The sequence below is a fragment of the Abramis brama genome, assembly GCF_963993115.1.
Source record: "Abramis brama genome assembly, chromosome: 13".
Classification (NCBI taxonomy): domain Eukaryota; kingdom Metazoa; phylum Chordata; class Actinopteri; order Cypriniformes; family Leuciscidae; genus Abramis; species Abramis brama.
In genome coordinates, this window is record NC_139975.1 from 20,348,137 (window position 1) to 20,363,476 (window position 15,340).

Sequence of the window (15,340 nt, forward strand, 5' to 3'; positions counted from 1 at the left end):
ATTGAGAAGGGGGACGGCATGCTTCATCATTGATCCGCGTTTCCATCTCTTGAGTCAAGAAAGCGCGTCTAAAACCTGAATATTGTGTCCGGGGCAGCCATAGTGCTTGTTGAGAAGAACAAAAATAATCGACTGGCTCTCGCGCTGTTGTTGCCGAGAAGCTGCGCGAGAACGAATTCATGTTTTTGATGCAAACACACGTGTGTGATTTCGTTCAACGGGATAACAACATATGAGGGAATTTAAACCGCGTTTTCTCAGTCTGTTGGATTGCACAACACATGGGAGGTAGGTGCGCAAATCAGAAAGCACTGCAGGAATAATTAGCATTCATTCAATTTATTCATTTTTTATTGAATTAAACGTAAAATTGAATGAAGCAATATGCACTATACAATTTTGCATTAAGCAGTGTACATTTAAAAAAAATAGGCTATGCACTAACTGAATTGAGTATTGCACAATATGCACTATAAATATATATATTTTTTATTTATATTTGTACAATATGAACTTAAACTGCCTATTGTTGCACGTGAGGTGCTTTCGGTTACATTCGACGTGTCCTGTTGGATTCTTCCGCTGTCCCACGGTCTATGAAACTGTCAGGCTTGTGATGTATCATGAGAGCAGACATAAGATCTAGTAGACTGTATTGAAGTATCAGAGCGACAGAAAAACAAAACTACGTCAGCACAAAATGGTTTGCACACAGATACTGTCTGTTGGAAGGTTTTGCGTTTACATCAGGTATTTAATGATTAAAGCACCCAGGGCCTTTCGCTACCTCCACTGGAGCTTTAATGAGCCCTTGGTCAATGGTTGCTGTGCAACTGTCATTAATGTGTCACAGGCTCTGATGTGCTTGAGGAGGCACAAGGTCAAGAAGGTCATTAGAGATGTGCACTATGTCATTGACTAGATGAGCTACATGACAATAGTCTCGTTTTCCATAAGAAAAAAAGCATATGTTATTATTATGCATTTTAATATTTATTTATTTATTATTATATTACAATTTATGGAATTCACAAGTTCTGCCATTGTCTTTTTTTGAGAGACATCTATCTTAATATTACTAAATATATGGCTATAATAAAAAGCTGGGTTGGGATTGAGTAGGCCTGCTGCTACTGTGAGTGTCAAAGGTCATGACAACCTTAGCGCTTAATTATTTAAACAATTTAACGAGTTTGCCCTGAGTTACCCTTGTGGAAAAACAAACAAAAAAAGAGAAGGCCTATTTATTATATAAATAATAGGCTATACTTTAAAAGAATGTGCTTCCAGTAAGTGCAAATTGAATGTAATGGTTTCAGACACTTAATTGCATGTTATTTGCAAATAATGAAAATGTATTGTAGTTTAAATTTATATTAAATGCAATTAGTTGAACTTGAGAGTGCATACCTATGAAGGACATGTTTATTTGTAAAATATGGTTAGAGTTTACTGCCAAATATAAGCATTTATGGTAAAACTAAAATTTGATGTAATTTCTATTGAAACTTGTTTGTATATTTGTAATTTTACATTTGTAAGTTGCAGTTTAGTACATTTAAATATTATATTTGATATGAATATATAATGAATATTTACATGAAATGTAATATTGAATATCTCACCACAGTTCAGATCATAATCAAGTATTTTGCATGCGCTTTAGTGTGTTAGTCAGCACACATCACAATAAGTGTCCTTTTTGAAAGCACAACAAAAGATTATTAAATTGATTTAAATTTTACTTTAAAGTAAAACTTTTTAAAAGTGCAAAGTGCATAACCTACTTACTATGTATTACAATCAGTCATAAAAATACTCTCTTTAAATATTTATTTACATTATAATATCTGCAAGAGAATCATGCATGTAAATACAGAAGGCCCCGATATTTATAAATACTAATACAGTATATGAACATTTACATGCACAAAAATTTCTTATAACAACAATAGTGAGAGTGTAGGTTTATGCAGCACCATCTGGCTTTCATGGTTCCTAAAGACTGAAAAGGATGCTAAAGATACTAAATTATACTAAGATATTGTAGTGATGGATTCTGAAGTGTCTATGTTTGGGTTGCAGATCTAATTTTGACCTTTGTGCTTTCTTAAAATAAATACATAATAAAAAATGCCTATATCCTATATTTTGTTTCTCACCAGTAGGCTAAATTTCAAACGTAGATCATAATTTGATATTATTCGGTTTTGAGAAACCGTTTGCTAAGTCCTGGATCATTCCTTTCAGCTTCAGTTTAAAGGCTTTGGTTGATGTAACACCTAAGTCATCTCAGGCACGAGCATATGAGTGATGTTAGCTTTACTGGGTGGTTTTCTTTGGCTCAGGTTTGTGCTGACACCTTCGGTCTCTGCACATTCCTTGAGCTTCTGGGTGACGGCATCTCTCATGACGGGAGGGAGCAGATCACAAGGTGTCAGATCTTCTGTGTAGCTGTTGCTCTCTTGCTGTTAGATATGAAAAGTCTTTGCAGGGGCAATCAAGTGTGAAATTTGTCCTGATGTGGGTTATAATGTTTAAGGACAAAACAGTAAGAACAAAAACAACAACAACAAAAATCTCTTTAGAGGTGAAAGAGTTTCAGTCTTTGGCCCTGCTGTCGTCTTGAGGGATTTACACAGTTCATTTGTTGTGCATTATACTGAGTGGCAAGTTAATCTGTCTTCATAGGGTAGCATGACTCCAGGACAACTTTCTTCACTCTAAACTTTAGTTTAGACACGCTGATAAATTATAACTGTCATCAGCAAACTGTATCAGAGACAAAAATAGAGCCAGAATCTATGGAGCTTTGATCACTAAAATGCATCTTAAGGGAACTTTAACTAAAAATCTTAAAAGTTGCTCTTGTTAATTTATGTATAAACAGAGATGTTTTGAATTTTTTTCCTCAGATTTGTTTAGATTTTGATTCATTTTTTTTAAACGTTACTTGCAGTCATCTTAAATTGTACATATTAGCGCATGGTGGTGAATAGTATGCACTGGCATAGCCAAGATGTTTGACCACTCATATCTTCTTAAGCACAGATCTGTATATGTTTTCTCCAGAGGCGTGGAGTAACTTTCCAGCCTGCAGACGTGCATGTCTCCATCTGAAAATAGCTTGAGCACTTGTTTAGCGAGGGGGCTTGCCTCTCACTTTCTTACATCTTTTGCCTCCAGAAGCCAGCTGCAGTCTGGGACTTTAACCCTGAAACGCAGTGGATCTCAGGACTAAAGTGAGAAGTGTGGACGTGGATCCTGCTGCCTGTCAGCTCAAACCTGACGCCTGATTTCAGTCCTAATGCCTGGTAAGGATTTGCCTTTCTCTTGGTTTGGGATTGTGTATTATATTTGATCAAATATTTTTTTAATCAGCTGCATGTGATATAAGAAAGAAGTTTGTCCTGTAAATATCAGAATAATTAACTTTCAATCATATATATATATATATATATATATATTATATATATATAAAGATGATGTAAATATAATAAAAGAGCCTGTAAACAAGCAGTGGATAGACACAATATTTAGCATGTGTTAAGCATTTTAAATACATGATTGATTCTTCTCATCATTAATGCAGTACTACTGATCATATATTATTATTATTATTAGTAGTAGTAGTAGTATTATTATTATTATTATTATTATTATTATTTGGGACATGCAAAACCCTGAGATGTATGATTTGTTTTTAACAATCAAAATTCGCAATCAACAAATTAATTAATGGTAAAATAAAAACACAAGTGTAAAAAACAACAACAAAAAAAACACCCTATAACAGTGGGTAATAGGGTTGAATGTAATGTAGTTTGGGACCAAATGTTAAATGTAGTAATTAGTATGTTACAGAATTACAGAAATCTATTTGTTCTTAACAACTTGGGTAACATGGATGAATGCTTGAGTCTGATGAATTCTGTCAACTCTACAGTTTGTGTAAAAATTGCTTAAAATTTGATTTATTTACTTGCACAAAGCTGTAGAAAGGATCCTAAAATTTTTACTGTACTTCTTTACGTCGCAAATTGTAAGGAATGATAGAATTTTGTAATAGATTTGCTATTTATTTATAGAAAATCAAGCGGTAACAGAGTTGAGCGCAAAATGTGTTCCAGCTAAATATTATATTTTTGGTATTTAAAATTAGTTAATATTTAAAAGATCTTTGGTAACTCTTTATTTCGATGGTCCACTTTAGACATTCTACAAACTATGAGTACCTTTTCAATTACATGTCAACTAACAATCATTAGAGTATCAGTAAACTGTCTGCTTAATATCCTCTAAAGCCCCTTTCACACCGCCAGCAACTTTGTCGCTGTATGTCGCTAGTCTCTGTACTGTGAAGTCGCTTGTGGGCGTTCGTAGTGCTCTAATGTTATTGGTAGACTGCACGTCTGGCCATATCTATACAAAATAGCATCACTAGTGATATACAACTATATCATTTTAATTTGACTAGGAATTAGGCTCAAAAGAAACAGTATGCAGTATGGAGAGTGTTTTTATATTACCACAGCAGTGTTCAGTGGATTAAATCATTTAGCCTACTAGATTAACGATCGATCAATCAACAAATGAACTCATACTGTCATAAATTACTAAAACGTCATTCGAATTTGACAAATAATCAATTTTCTTGTCCCTAATAGTCAACATAATGCAGGGGTAACTGTAAAATGAACTGCAGCAGTGCTAAACTTGCATCATAAAATTACAACACTCGAACTAAATGTGTGAATTAAACTCGCTGAGACTGTCAACAGTTTATTTTCCATGCATCATTTTATTATATCCATGTATGTGGTTACAGTCAAATCATATAAAACAGTGAAATCGCCCTAGAACTCTTCTGTCTTGCCTGCACTCGAGACGGTGACGTGAGCTGAGCTCCACTGAAAGTCTTCTTTCCTATTGGTCTGCAAAACTTGCCCTTTCCAAGTCTGCAAAACTGCAAGCAAAAAATGCTAAACACAGTTAGTTGGCATGCAGTTGCAAAGTTACTTATAGAGTGTCTAAAGTCTACCATCGAAATAAAGTGTAACCAAATTTCTTTTTCCTAAAATAAATTAAGAATTAAGTTCAACATGTAATATCAAAATGATGTCGTTATATGATTTTAATTGTCGAGAAGGTCAAGACAGTACCTAATGGACACATTTTACATTTGATGTTTAAAACTAGCTACTTCTCATACTAGATACATTATATGTTAGATAATAGTTTATATAACATATGTAATAGTTCAAATATAAATAAACAAATGCTATTTGCATGTTTCATGCAGTTCAGGACAGAGACTTCAGAGCTTTTTTATCCTAAGACAAGTTTGTGAAGGTTTCATTATAAAATATTATTTAAACTATCTAGGTGAAAAATAATTTTAAAATAAATGCATTCATCTGTCAGTTAGTTCTTACTTTCAATGCGTGTGATTTATGTGTGTACTGGCCTAAAACAGAGTAGACAGCTTTTACTAATTCAACCCTGACAGACGTATCGTGTACACGGTTTGAAATAATACCTCCTTGTCATACTTAAAAAGAGCCTTTGTTGAAAACTGACGTCTCTCTGACAACATTTATTAATATCAGCTAAATTGCATTTCACTCTGTAATGTAAGGCATCCATTGATTAACTGTCAATCATAACACCACAATCCTTTCAACGTGACCTTATGTTCTTTTTTCCCATTTTGGTTTAATAAAAATGCACATGCATGGTACTTCTGTGACTTTTGCTAGGGATTGCTTGAGATAGAGCTAAAGCAGCTTTGAGAGGTCAAATATGACATACAGTATAATACATTTGCTGCAATATCACCACAGAAGCATGAAAGGCTGTCATGAAGATCCTGTTTTTGTTATGGGGGAGGGCTCTTTCGTGACTGTGGTATTTTTAACTTTGTATAATAAAGGAGTGCCCAATCCCTGTTTCCTGCAAATGAACCCTTGTTATACTTTTAACTCATTACCGCACTGTAGGCCTGGACGATATAGTAAAAAAGACAATATTTCACAATATTCAATGTATAGTTCTCAATAGCCCTGAAGCTATTTAAAGAAAAAACAACTACATTTTAACATGATGTTAATGAATAAATGGATAAATTAAGTTTTGAATCAATTCACTTTAATCAGCAGTATGAACTGGTTTATGATCAATTAATTGAAAGAATGAATCTATTGAAAAGGATAGTTCACCTATACAATGTAAATTCTGTCATCATTCCCTCACTCTCATGTTGTTCAGAACCTGCATTTATTTCTTTGGAACACAAAAGAAGATATTTTGAAGAATATCGAGAACCAACCCAGCAAGCCGTCATTTCACCGTCTAGGTTAACTATAGACCCGCTATAGTCCGGCTATGAGTAACCCACTTCTAGCCAAAATAACCTTGAATTTGGTTACATGTCGTTTTTGCCAAAATAACTGGCGAGATGTATGATATTCCATTATGTAAGCAAAGTCAACAGTGATTACAAGGTATTTCGTTTCATTTCTTTGACATGTTATCTAATTGATGACTAGTCTATTCTTGGGCTATGGTTTAGACGTCTATTAAATTTCCACTGACAGGCCCAATTTTGCCTTGTTTTAGCCTAGACGTCAGGGCTGTGTTTGGACGGCTATTAGACGTCTTTTAAACGCAAAATTGCTTGCTGGGAAACTACATCGCAGCCTAATGACTTCTATTACATGGACATATTCCACAAAATAACTTATTTTATGTTCCATAGAAGAAAAAGTCATTTGGGATTAAATGAAGGCGAGTAAATGATGACAGAATTAATCATTTTGGTTGAACTATTGCTTGAAGTTTTATCCAGCGATGCTATATCTGTCTTAACAGACTCTCAAACCAGCAAATCACGAGAAATCAAAGTTAATGAACTTTATGGACAAATAAAAAGTGCATTGAAATAATCCCAATATGCACGATAATGCTTCATTTTGTCACCAAATCATTTTCAAATATTGCTCAACCCTGTATCGCATACAGGGTTGAGCAATACTGTAAAGTAACACAAAGATCTGTTGAATAGGGTAGCTGTTGAATAGCTGTTGAATCAATAATCTCTTTAGATCGGCTCAGAAATGTTTTGCGAGCCAATTCATTGTTTGCTAAAGCGTTTAGGTCCGTTTGAAGAGTTTTGAAATAATACAGAGGATTTTCTAGTAGAATGCAAAAAGTTGCAAAGACCCATTGTACCTCTCTTTGATATCATGTGGCTGTTTATATCGGATTGTTTTGAATGATGTCTTCTGATGGAAGAAACTACGCAGGATGTCAAATGATTTGCTAGTGTACAAATGGCGATATCATGTCAGAGGACTAGAAGACTTAGCAGTCTGTCACTTTGGGTGCCCTCCAGAGGTTAAACACCTAATTAGCAGATGGATCTTCTAGCCCAGGGGAGTGCTTCTGTCAGAGGAATGGGTCCAACTGGTTTTGTAAATGTCAGCCAATTTAGATATTTGTCAGATTGCGTCTAGGAGAAGGTGCTGGAATTATGAGTGCTGGCTGCTTATCTTGGCTCTCAGGTTGGGTCCCTGTTTCAGCCACTGGCTGTTGTGTGTGTATACATTGAGACCCTCTAAAAGCTTTCCTATCTTTACATAGCACAGAGCTTCTTTCTAAAAGATGCATACAAAGACAGGTTTTTCAATTGCTTTGAAATGCTTTCATCACAATATTTTTATCTGTAGACCTCAACTTGTGCACTTCGTCAAACACATTTAGAAATGGCAGAACGTGCTGAAGGGACCATTTATGGCAACTCTACCAAAAAAGGAGAGATGCCAATGTGTACTGTTTAGGGAGGTCTAAAATGACAAAACAGATGTAAGAAGGAAGCTATGATATATCTCAGAATATCATTCTTGGGTCTTGATTTTTTCCATAGTAGTAATAATGTGCCTGTATAAAATCTTCAACACATTATTGGTGGTCTTTGAGGTCAAAATGCCCACTTTGACTACTGTTTATATGGAAATTGAATTTCTGTGTGGTATGTGTCGAGTGCTGTTTAAAGTTCTATCCAATTTTAAAACTTTGTTGTTATGAAAACACAACGCCATAAAAACTGTACAGCTCAAATACAAGTTTTAACAGAATAATTAATAGAACTGATTTTATTAAAAAATTAGTTTAGATTTTTTAAATTTTTAAATTTTGATGGAAAATAAGGGACGAGTTGATTATTATTATTATTTTTTAATCAACATTATGCTACAAATGCTGTTGATTGAGCATAATTTGCATTGAACCAAGAATATGCATTCAATGGTTTTTGAAATCCTTTGACTAACTATTTTATTCAAAGACTCCCTTAAGTCTTATCTGAGATTTTTACAATCAGCTTTTTACAGCAGTCCAAGCTTATCTTGAAGATGTGCTTTCAATTCCATAAAGGAGCAAAATCGGGAAAGTAATACTGTAGCCAAACAGCAATCTTCCTGGCTTTCGATCTCTAGCTGTTCAAATGTCGAATTGGCGACGAATCTGCAGGCCACATGACCCCTCAAGGGCACCTGCTGTTTCCACCAGCTGGATCACAGCAGAAACACTCAAGTTCTGGCAGATGTCCCAATATCCTCCTCTCATCGGCTCGGCTAGACAATATCTAACTACTCACACTCACATGGATGCCAGTGAATACTTTCTGGCACAAACGTATAAATCACAAGGGTCTCTTTTAATTCAATCCCTTCACTTGTGGCAAGATCATGTGTTATGCACTTTGCACAGTCATTTAACCATAGTGGGAAACATGTAGACTCACAGTCCTTGACCTGTAATGCCCTGTGCCATATTTGGATTGTGACCCACTCGAAGTTGCATAAACCAAGTTCTATCAGTAAGGCTCGAAAATAGCAGTTGTTCAAGTATGTTGTCCACAACTCTGACCCATTACTCTAAACTAAATTTGGAGATGTTATCAAAATGATTTGAGGTTTTGATGCACTGATCGCCATGTGTGTTCATTCTGCCAATATCAGTGCAATTGTAATTGCAAGTTGTCACACTTTTTAGTCCAGTGAAAATCTATCAGGTTAAATTTCTATATTTTAATTTCTTGGATACAAAGATCTATTGAACATTTAATCTGTTTCATCTTCTATTTCTATTTTTATAAAATGATACCTTTCACTGAACATAATTCATTGAACACATAGAATGAAATTCATCCAAAGTTAAGTTAAGGCTTTACTTTAGTTGTTGTTTCAAAAGCTTTATCACTCTTAGGTACTCAATTCGAGTACTACACAGTAGCTATGTTGTATTAGGAGCTGGATTTAGAAATGAAATTATACTCCTAGAACACATGGGAACAATTTAAGCAATTATCTGAGGCTTTAGAAAATATGTGTGGGACTCATTTCATCAAACGGAAAGCACAGCAGCAAACATGCACAGTTCCCAACTTAATGTAATTGTGATTCCGAAGTTACCATTTAGGAGAACATAGAACTTCTTGTGTTCTGACTGAGATGCTCATATAAATAGCCTGTTTGGAAATCCCTGATGAAAAGAAAGAGATTCTTCCTATTTTGGAGAATACAAGCAGCATATCCAGCATATTACTGTCTTACTTTGGGGATTTTAAAGAGCCCATTACTCGGATGTTATGTTTTGACTGTCAGGAAAGGCAGGAGCCATAATGTAACCATTAAATTGCTCTTCTGAGGACATCTATTTCAAGACATTCATAATAGAATCTCCAGCAGGTAGGATACGCATCAGCAGAATCCATAGCTTTCAAAGGGAATGCAATTACTGTTATCATATTATACACACTAAAGTATCCAGAACAAAAAGTATCTGCGTTCTGTGGTAGAACATTCCATTTAGAGCTGATATTTCAGCTTTTTTTGTTATGTTTTCTAAATATGGTCTTAAATTTGAACTTAAACCAACACCACTAAAAGTACAAAACCTATATTTATTGGTTTTATCGTCTATAAAGCTGATCACTTTTTTTTTTTTACTTTTGGAGAAGCAATGTCCCTCTAAACTATGTTTGCTGCATAGGCCTGACTCTGTGGCTTTCATATCTGCATAAATATATATGTAAATCTAAATAATATTTGTATAACTAGAGTGCATAAAGCTGCTTTGAAGACAACACAGTATAGCCTTTAAACCATTCTGGCCTTTGAACATTGAATAATTCATCACAAATAAACAGACTAATAAATGTTAAGACTGAATCCATTAATGACTTCAGCTCTCTCTATAGCTCTAAATTGGCAGCATAGCTGTTTTTAATCTTTTTCTGTCCTGGCACTTGAGCACTACTCATGGAGACTACTTATGACATGGTTTCATACCTAACTTCTGGTAAAAGGCTGTTAGGCTTGTGAAAATGGCGCGTGTCCAGTCCTTACGCAGAAGTCGGAGAAATCTGACTATAAATAAGCCATCAAAACAGAGCAACATGATCGCCATGGTATCATGCATGTACAAACAGTACTAGTGTGTATTTTATTAACATAAAACATGGCTTAGGTTATGTTTACAAACATTGTAGAATTAAAACTGACCCAATTTGAAGGGGTCATGGCATAATGTTTTTGGGGGTTTTTTGCACAAAAAACAGACAAACATACGCAGAAATTTTTTTATTTTCAACCTTCATTCTGCCCCCCTGTCTGAAATTATAAATTTGTAAGGGGCGGCTCCTTTAAGGCTTGTCTGTAAACGGGCACTATTATGATTTGCTCACATCATTGCATAGGAAACAGTATCAACGCCTACTCGCTATTGCATGCGAGTAAGTGTTTTGAAAACATTATAAAACCGTCATTTACAGACAAAGCATTATGAAATAATTGACTTAGGGTTTGTGATGCAGCTGCTGTCAGATTCAATACAGCTGACTGCTTCATCTTTTAACAAAAGTTTCTTTGCAAACTCTCCATTACACTGTGCCTCATTGACAAAACAAAATGCTCTGAACAAACATATAATATTCAGACGGGTTCCGGGACTCCATTAAAATAAACCCATCCACTTGTTTCCGACACTGGGATCCTTCTGAAGTTTGTACAGAGACGCAAACAAGCTGTTTAAATTGGACTCGTCAAAGCGAATATTTTTCCACTCTTCCATTTGTTCTGTTTGTTGTCAGTATATCAGAAACTGAACATGCATCTGTATGCTGTATTCAGTGTAGACAGCGTCAGTGATTATAATGGGATCTATTTGCTTTTGAATAGGGATGGGCGATATATTATCCTTTGCGATATACCGCTAAAAATTCTCCTCACGATAAAAATTACTCTTCCTGCGATAATAACGATAAAGCCCAGTTGATGACGTATTTCTGTTTGGGACCCATTCGCAGCTCAATCTGGACCTGGAACTGCCATTAATCTCTTTTAGGCCATTCAATGTTTCACATTCAAGTGCAGTAGGTGGCAAAAATCTTCATCTGCTTCTTCAGAATTTTAATTCCTTAATTATTTTCTCTACCTCTGCAGCAATTACAACTTTTGTGCTGAGATAACAAAAGTGGAGAGAAATCATATTAAACAGTAATATCAAAGTTTAGCAATCCTGATGAGGGGTAAAATCAAGTCCTTCCTATAATATTTCCCTCTGGCAATGCTGTCTTCAGAAACATTCCATGTTATAGAAGTTTAAGGTGTAAATGCTGCAAAATTTTGTATTCACGCTTTGTCAATTTTTGTTGTCACTTATTCTGATATGCATGCTCAGTCTTGTAGCATTTTAAATTCATTTTCAGCATAAACTGGAGCTTTCATGGTTACTGCATGTCCTCTTGGAGCGTTTTCGTGGTGGAGCTATTTATTTGACAAGCACATTGAAATATTGATGGCAATGGAAATTAGCATGGCTTATTGGCTTGGCTGTATATGACATTTCCCCGACAGAATGATTCTTAATGTTTGGATAGATAAGTAAATGACCAGTGTGAGCCCAGCTCATGAATATAAATGTGGAGCTATGTCCATTTCTTAGGCGAGTGTCCAGCTCCCTTCCCCTCCAGCTGTTCTGTCGCCACAAGTCTGCACCCTTGAAATCCAATATCATAATCTTTTACTGCTGACAGTTCATTACAACCTGTGATTTAGCAAAGTCCAGTGGTGTCCCAGGCAAAACTGTCCCTTGTGTTTTTATCCAGATTTATTGGCTGTGGTGTCTGAAGATTTATTTTGAGGATGACCTCTGGGTCTGTTTTTTAATGAGACTCAGCATGGGGCAATCCTGTTTGGCTCAATGATTTATTAAGGGCTGATGGTGATTGTTTATTTACCTTTATACAGAACTGATGATACAATGTATGGCACTTTTTTTTAGAATTTAGAATTTACAAACTCCTTTAAAGAGATAGGTCACCCCAAAATGATGTTGTTTTTGTTTTGTTTTTTGTACTTAAGTTAGGAGGATGATGTTGACACTGCTCTTTTTCATAAAATGAAAGTGAAAGTTTAAAAAATGACAATAAATCACCACAAAAGTGGTCCATATGACTCATAGGCTGTATTCTAAATCATCTGATGTTATACGATAGCTTTTGTGAGGAAAAGTCAGAAGTTGTTATCGGTCTTGTTAATGTTAAAGAACACTAAAACTATTAAAAATAGTTTTTGTTAATTGAAATAAAGCTACAATAAAACAGTTTATAAGTATTAATATATATAAAATATATATAAATTAAAATGTTTAAGTTGAACTACCAAAATTACTAAAAAACTAAAACTGAAATAAAAATAAAGCTAAACAGGAAGATTTTATAAAATATTAAAATGACAGAAGCACATAAGAAAATGAGTAAAGCTTAGACTAAATTTAAAATATAATATACAAATAATATTTATACAAGTACATAGTAATAAGATGCCAGGTGACACTTAACCGAAGACAACACAGCAAATTGGACTACTGTTATGATGCTTTTATGGTACTTTTTCTCATTTTTGGTCACCCTTCTCACATTCATTACATGGAAAAGAACAGCACGAACACTGCCTGACATAATCTTAAATACTTGGAAGGGCATGAAGGTGAGTAAATGATGACAGAAATTTAATTTATCCCTTTAAAAGGTTTAGAATAGCAAATTTGAATGCCTCTCTTTTGTCATGACCTGTGAATGCGTAGCATACCGCTATCAAAGGATGGTCTCAGGTGCAGCACACTTTGGGTGTTGAACGACGTGTGGTCTACGTAAATGTGACAAGTGGCACACGTGCCTGCCATGGCACTCTGAAAGCTAGACATGCGTCTTGCACATGAGCACACGCTCACGGTGTCTCCTATCTGGCATATTTGCAGCTCTTTGCCTCTGCTGATGAGTTAAGTAATGTAATAATGTGATTAAATGACAGTGTTCCTATCATAGACCATCCCTGAAATATTCAGCTTGTGCTAAAAAAAAGTGAGATATTTCCGGAGTAGGGTCACATGGGCTGTTAATCTATCACTGAAAAATTAGTAATCTAGGTCAAACTAAACAGGGGTTTAATTAGTTACAATAGCCCCCCTACTAGTGTGTGACGGCTGTACATTTCTGGCAACGAACTCAAAGAGTTGTTAAGCTCTAACACACCAAAAGTGGTCATGTGTAAGATCAGAGAATGCGTGAGGATATATGTGTATGTATGGTGTGTATTTTGATACTGCGCTGCGTGTTTCTGAGCTGAAACGCCAGGCTTGTATCACCTTTCACTCCAGGGCCACATATCCCAAGAGGGATGTTAACCAGCCACATTAGACACTTGCTAGCATGCTGCTGTGCCGGGGAGAGATGGTACGCCAATACCACTCTACCTGCACTCATACATGCTGTACACACGGATAAATCAATGGTTTACTTACCCAGGAGTACGGGTTGCTGACTGATTCTTAATGATATGTCTTTCAGGACTGTGTGACATCAAGACACAAGAAGGAGAGATCTTCAACATGAACACAGGTTAGTTCAAATCAGTTTCAGTTTGCATGGTTGAAATCATTTAAGGCAAATTAAAATCTGAAGAAAATTTTTATAAAAAGTACTTTGGCATTGTTGTGTTTTTTGACACGGTATGATAATACCATGGTTTTTGAGAATTTACAATGGTAATTTTTGACAGGCACAATTTGATTTTAAGATTTTTTTTGAGATTGGAGAATCATGCAGAAGTCATGATATATGAATATGGTAATCATTACCTACTATAATACTGTTCAAAGGTTTGGGGTCAGAATTAAATTTTTAAAAGGGGCTCTTATACTCACCAAGGCTGCATTTATGAGATCAAAATGACAGTAAAACTGTAAAAAATATTGCAATTTAAAATAACCGTTTTCTATTTGACTATATTTTAAAATAACGTCAAAGATGGATTTTCAGCAGCCATTTCTTGTTATTATCAATGAAAACAGTTGTGCTAAATATTTTTGTGAAAACCGTGATTCCTTTTTTTTCCCAAGGATTCTTTGATGAATAGAAAGTTCAAAAGAACAGCAATTATTTGAAATGGAAATATTTTGTAACGTTATGAATGTCTTTACTTTAAACCGTTTTGATCAATTGAATGCATGATTAAACACGTTTATTTTCTAAAAATTACCTTAAGCTTAGTGTATATCAAAGAACCATGGTATTTCCATTTGTCGCCATCAGATCTTAATGATACTGTAACACCACAGCACATTTAAAAAAAATTGTAAGGGAATAGCTAGATCTTCTGGCTACCAGGTTCCCTCGCAGCTGCGCACATCTGATGCTGCTCCCAGACAGACAGGAAAAACTTAGAAGCCACACAAAAAATATATGGCTAACAGCTAGAGATTTCTTAAAACACAGCGAAATGAATGGGCGACATTTCAGCTGGAGTCCGTCCATATGTCTATTGATTCTCAATGTGGAACTGAAATCTTGTACTGTAAATACGCAGCAATGATTCATGCTTTTGTGCCCTCTACAAAACTTCTGCCATTTTTATTTTTTTTTGTTATTAATTATGTATTTACATAATAAATGTAGAATCGAAAAATTACTTAATTTAATTGATTCATTTACTATCATTTAGTTGAATTAGGAAGAGCAAAAAGGAGAGGGAACACTGCCTACCAGCCACAAAAACGTATACAAATAATTAATATAGTGAACAATTTACACAAAACTGACTCTAATCAAGTGTTATGAGGCAGAAAGGAATGAAAATGTGCCTTTCCCTTCACACAGACCCAACAGGACTTGTTTTTGTTGGGCAGAGCATGTGATTTTGTATTCATCTCAGGGATTCTGGGAAAAGCTGTGCAGGGGGGTGTTCTTATTTCTTGGCTGACTGTCTCTGAGAACTCT

At 35.2% G+C, this 15,340-nt stretch overlaps 1 protein-coding gene across 6 annotated transcripts in view; it reads left to right on the forward strand.

Annotated features, from left to right (window-relative positions):
• Positions 1 to 15,340, forward strand: part of sorbs2b (sorbin and SH3 domain containing 2b) — a 47,738-nt gene continuing 32,398 nt past the window's right edge. For 5 of the 6 annotated variants that reach the window (XM_084133331.1, XM_084133332.1, XM_084133336.1 and 2 more), the window contains exons 1-3: positions 1 to 288; positions 3,187 to 3,314; positions 13,913 to 13,963. In XM_084133331.1, the coding sequence (XP_083989457.1) occupies positions 3,308 to 3,314; positions 13,913 to 13,963 (58 nt within the window). In that variant the 5' untranslated portion in view covers positions 1 to 288; positions 3,187 to 3,307. Of the gene's footprint in view, positions 289 to 3,186; positions 3,315 to 13,912; positions 13,964 to 15,340 lie in introns of those variants that run through there. The other variant, XM_084133334.1, reaches the window with a different exon arrangement.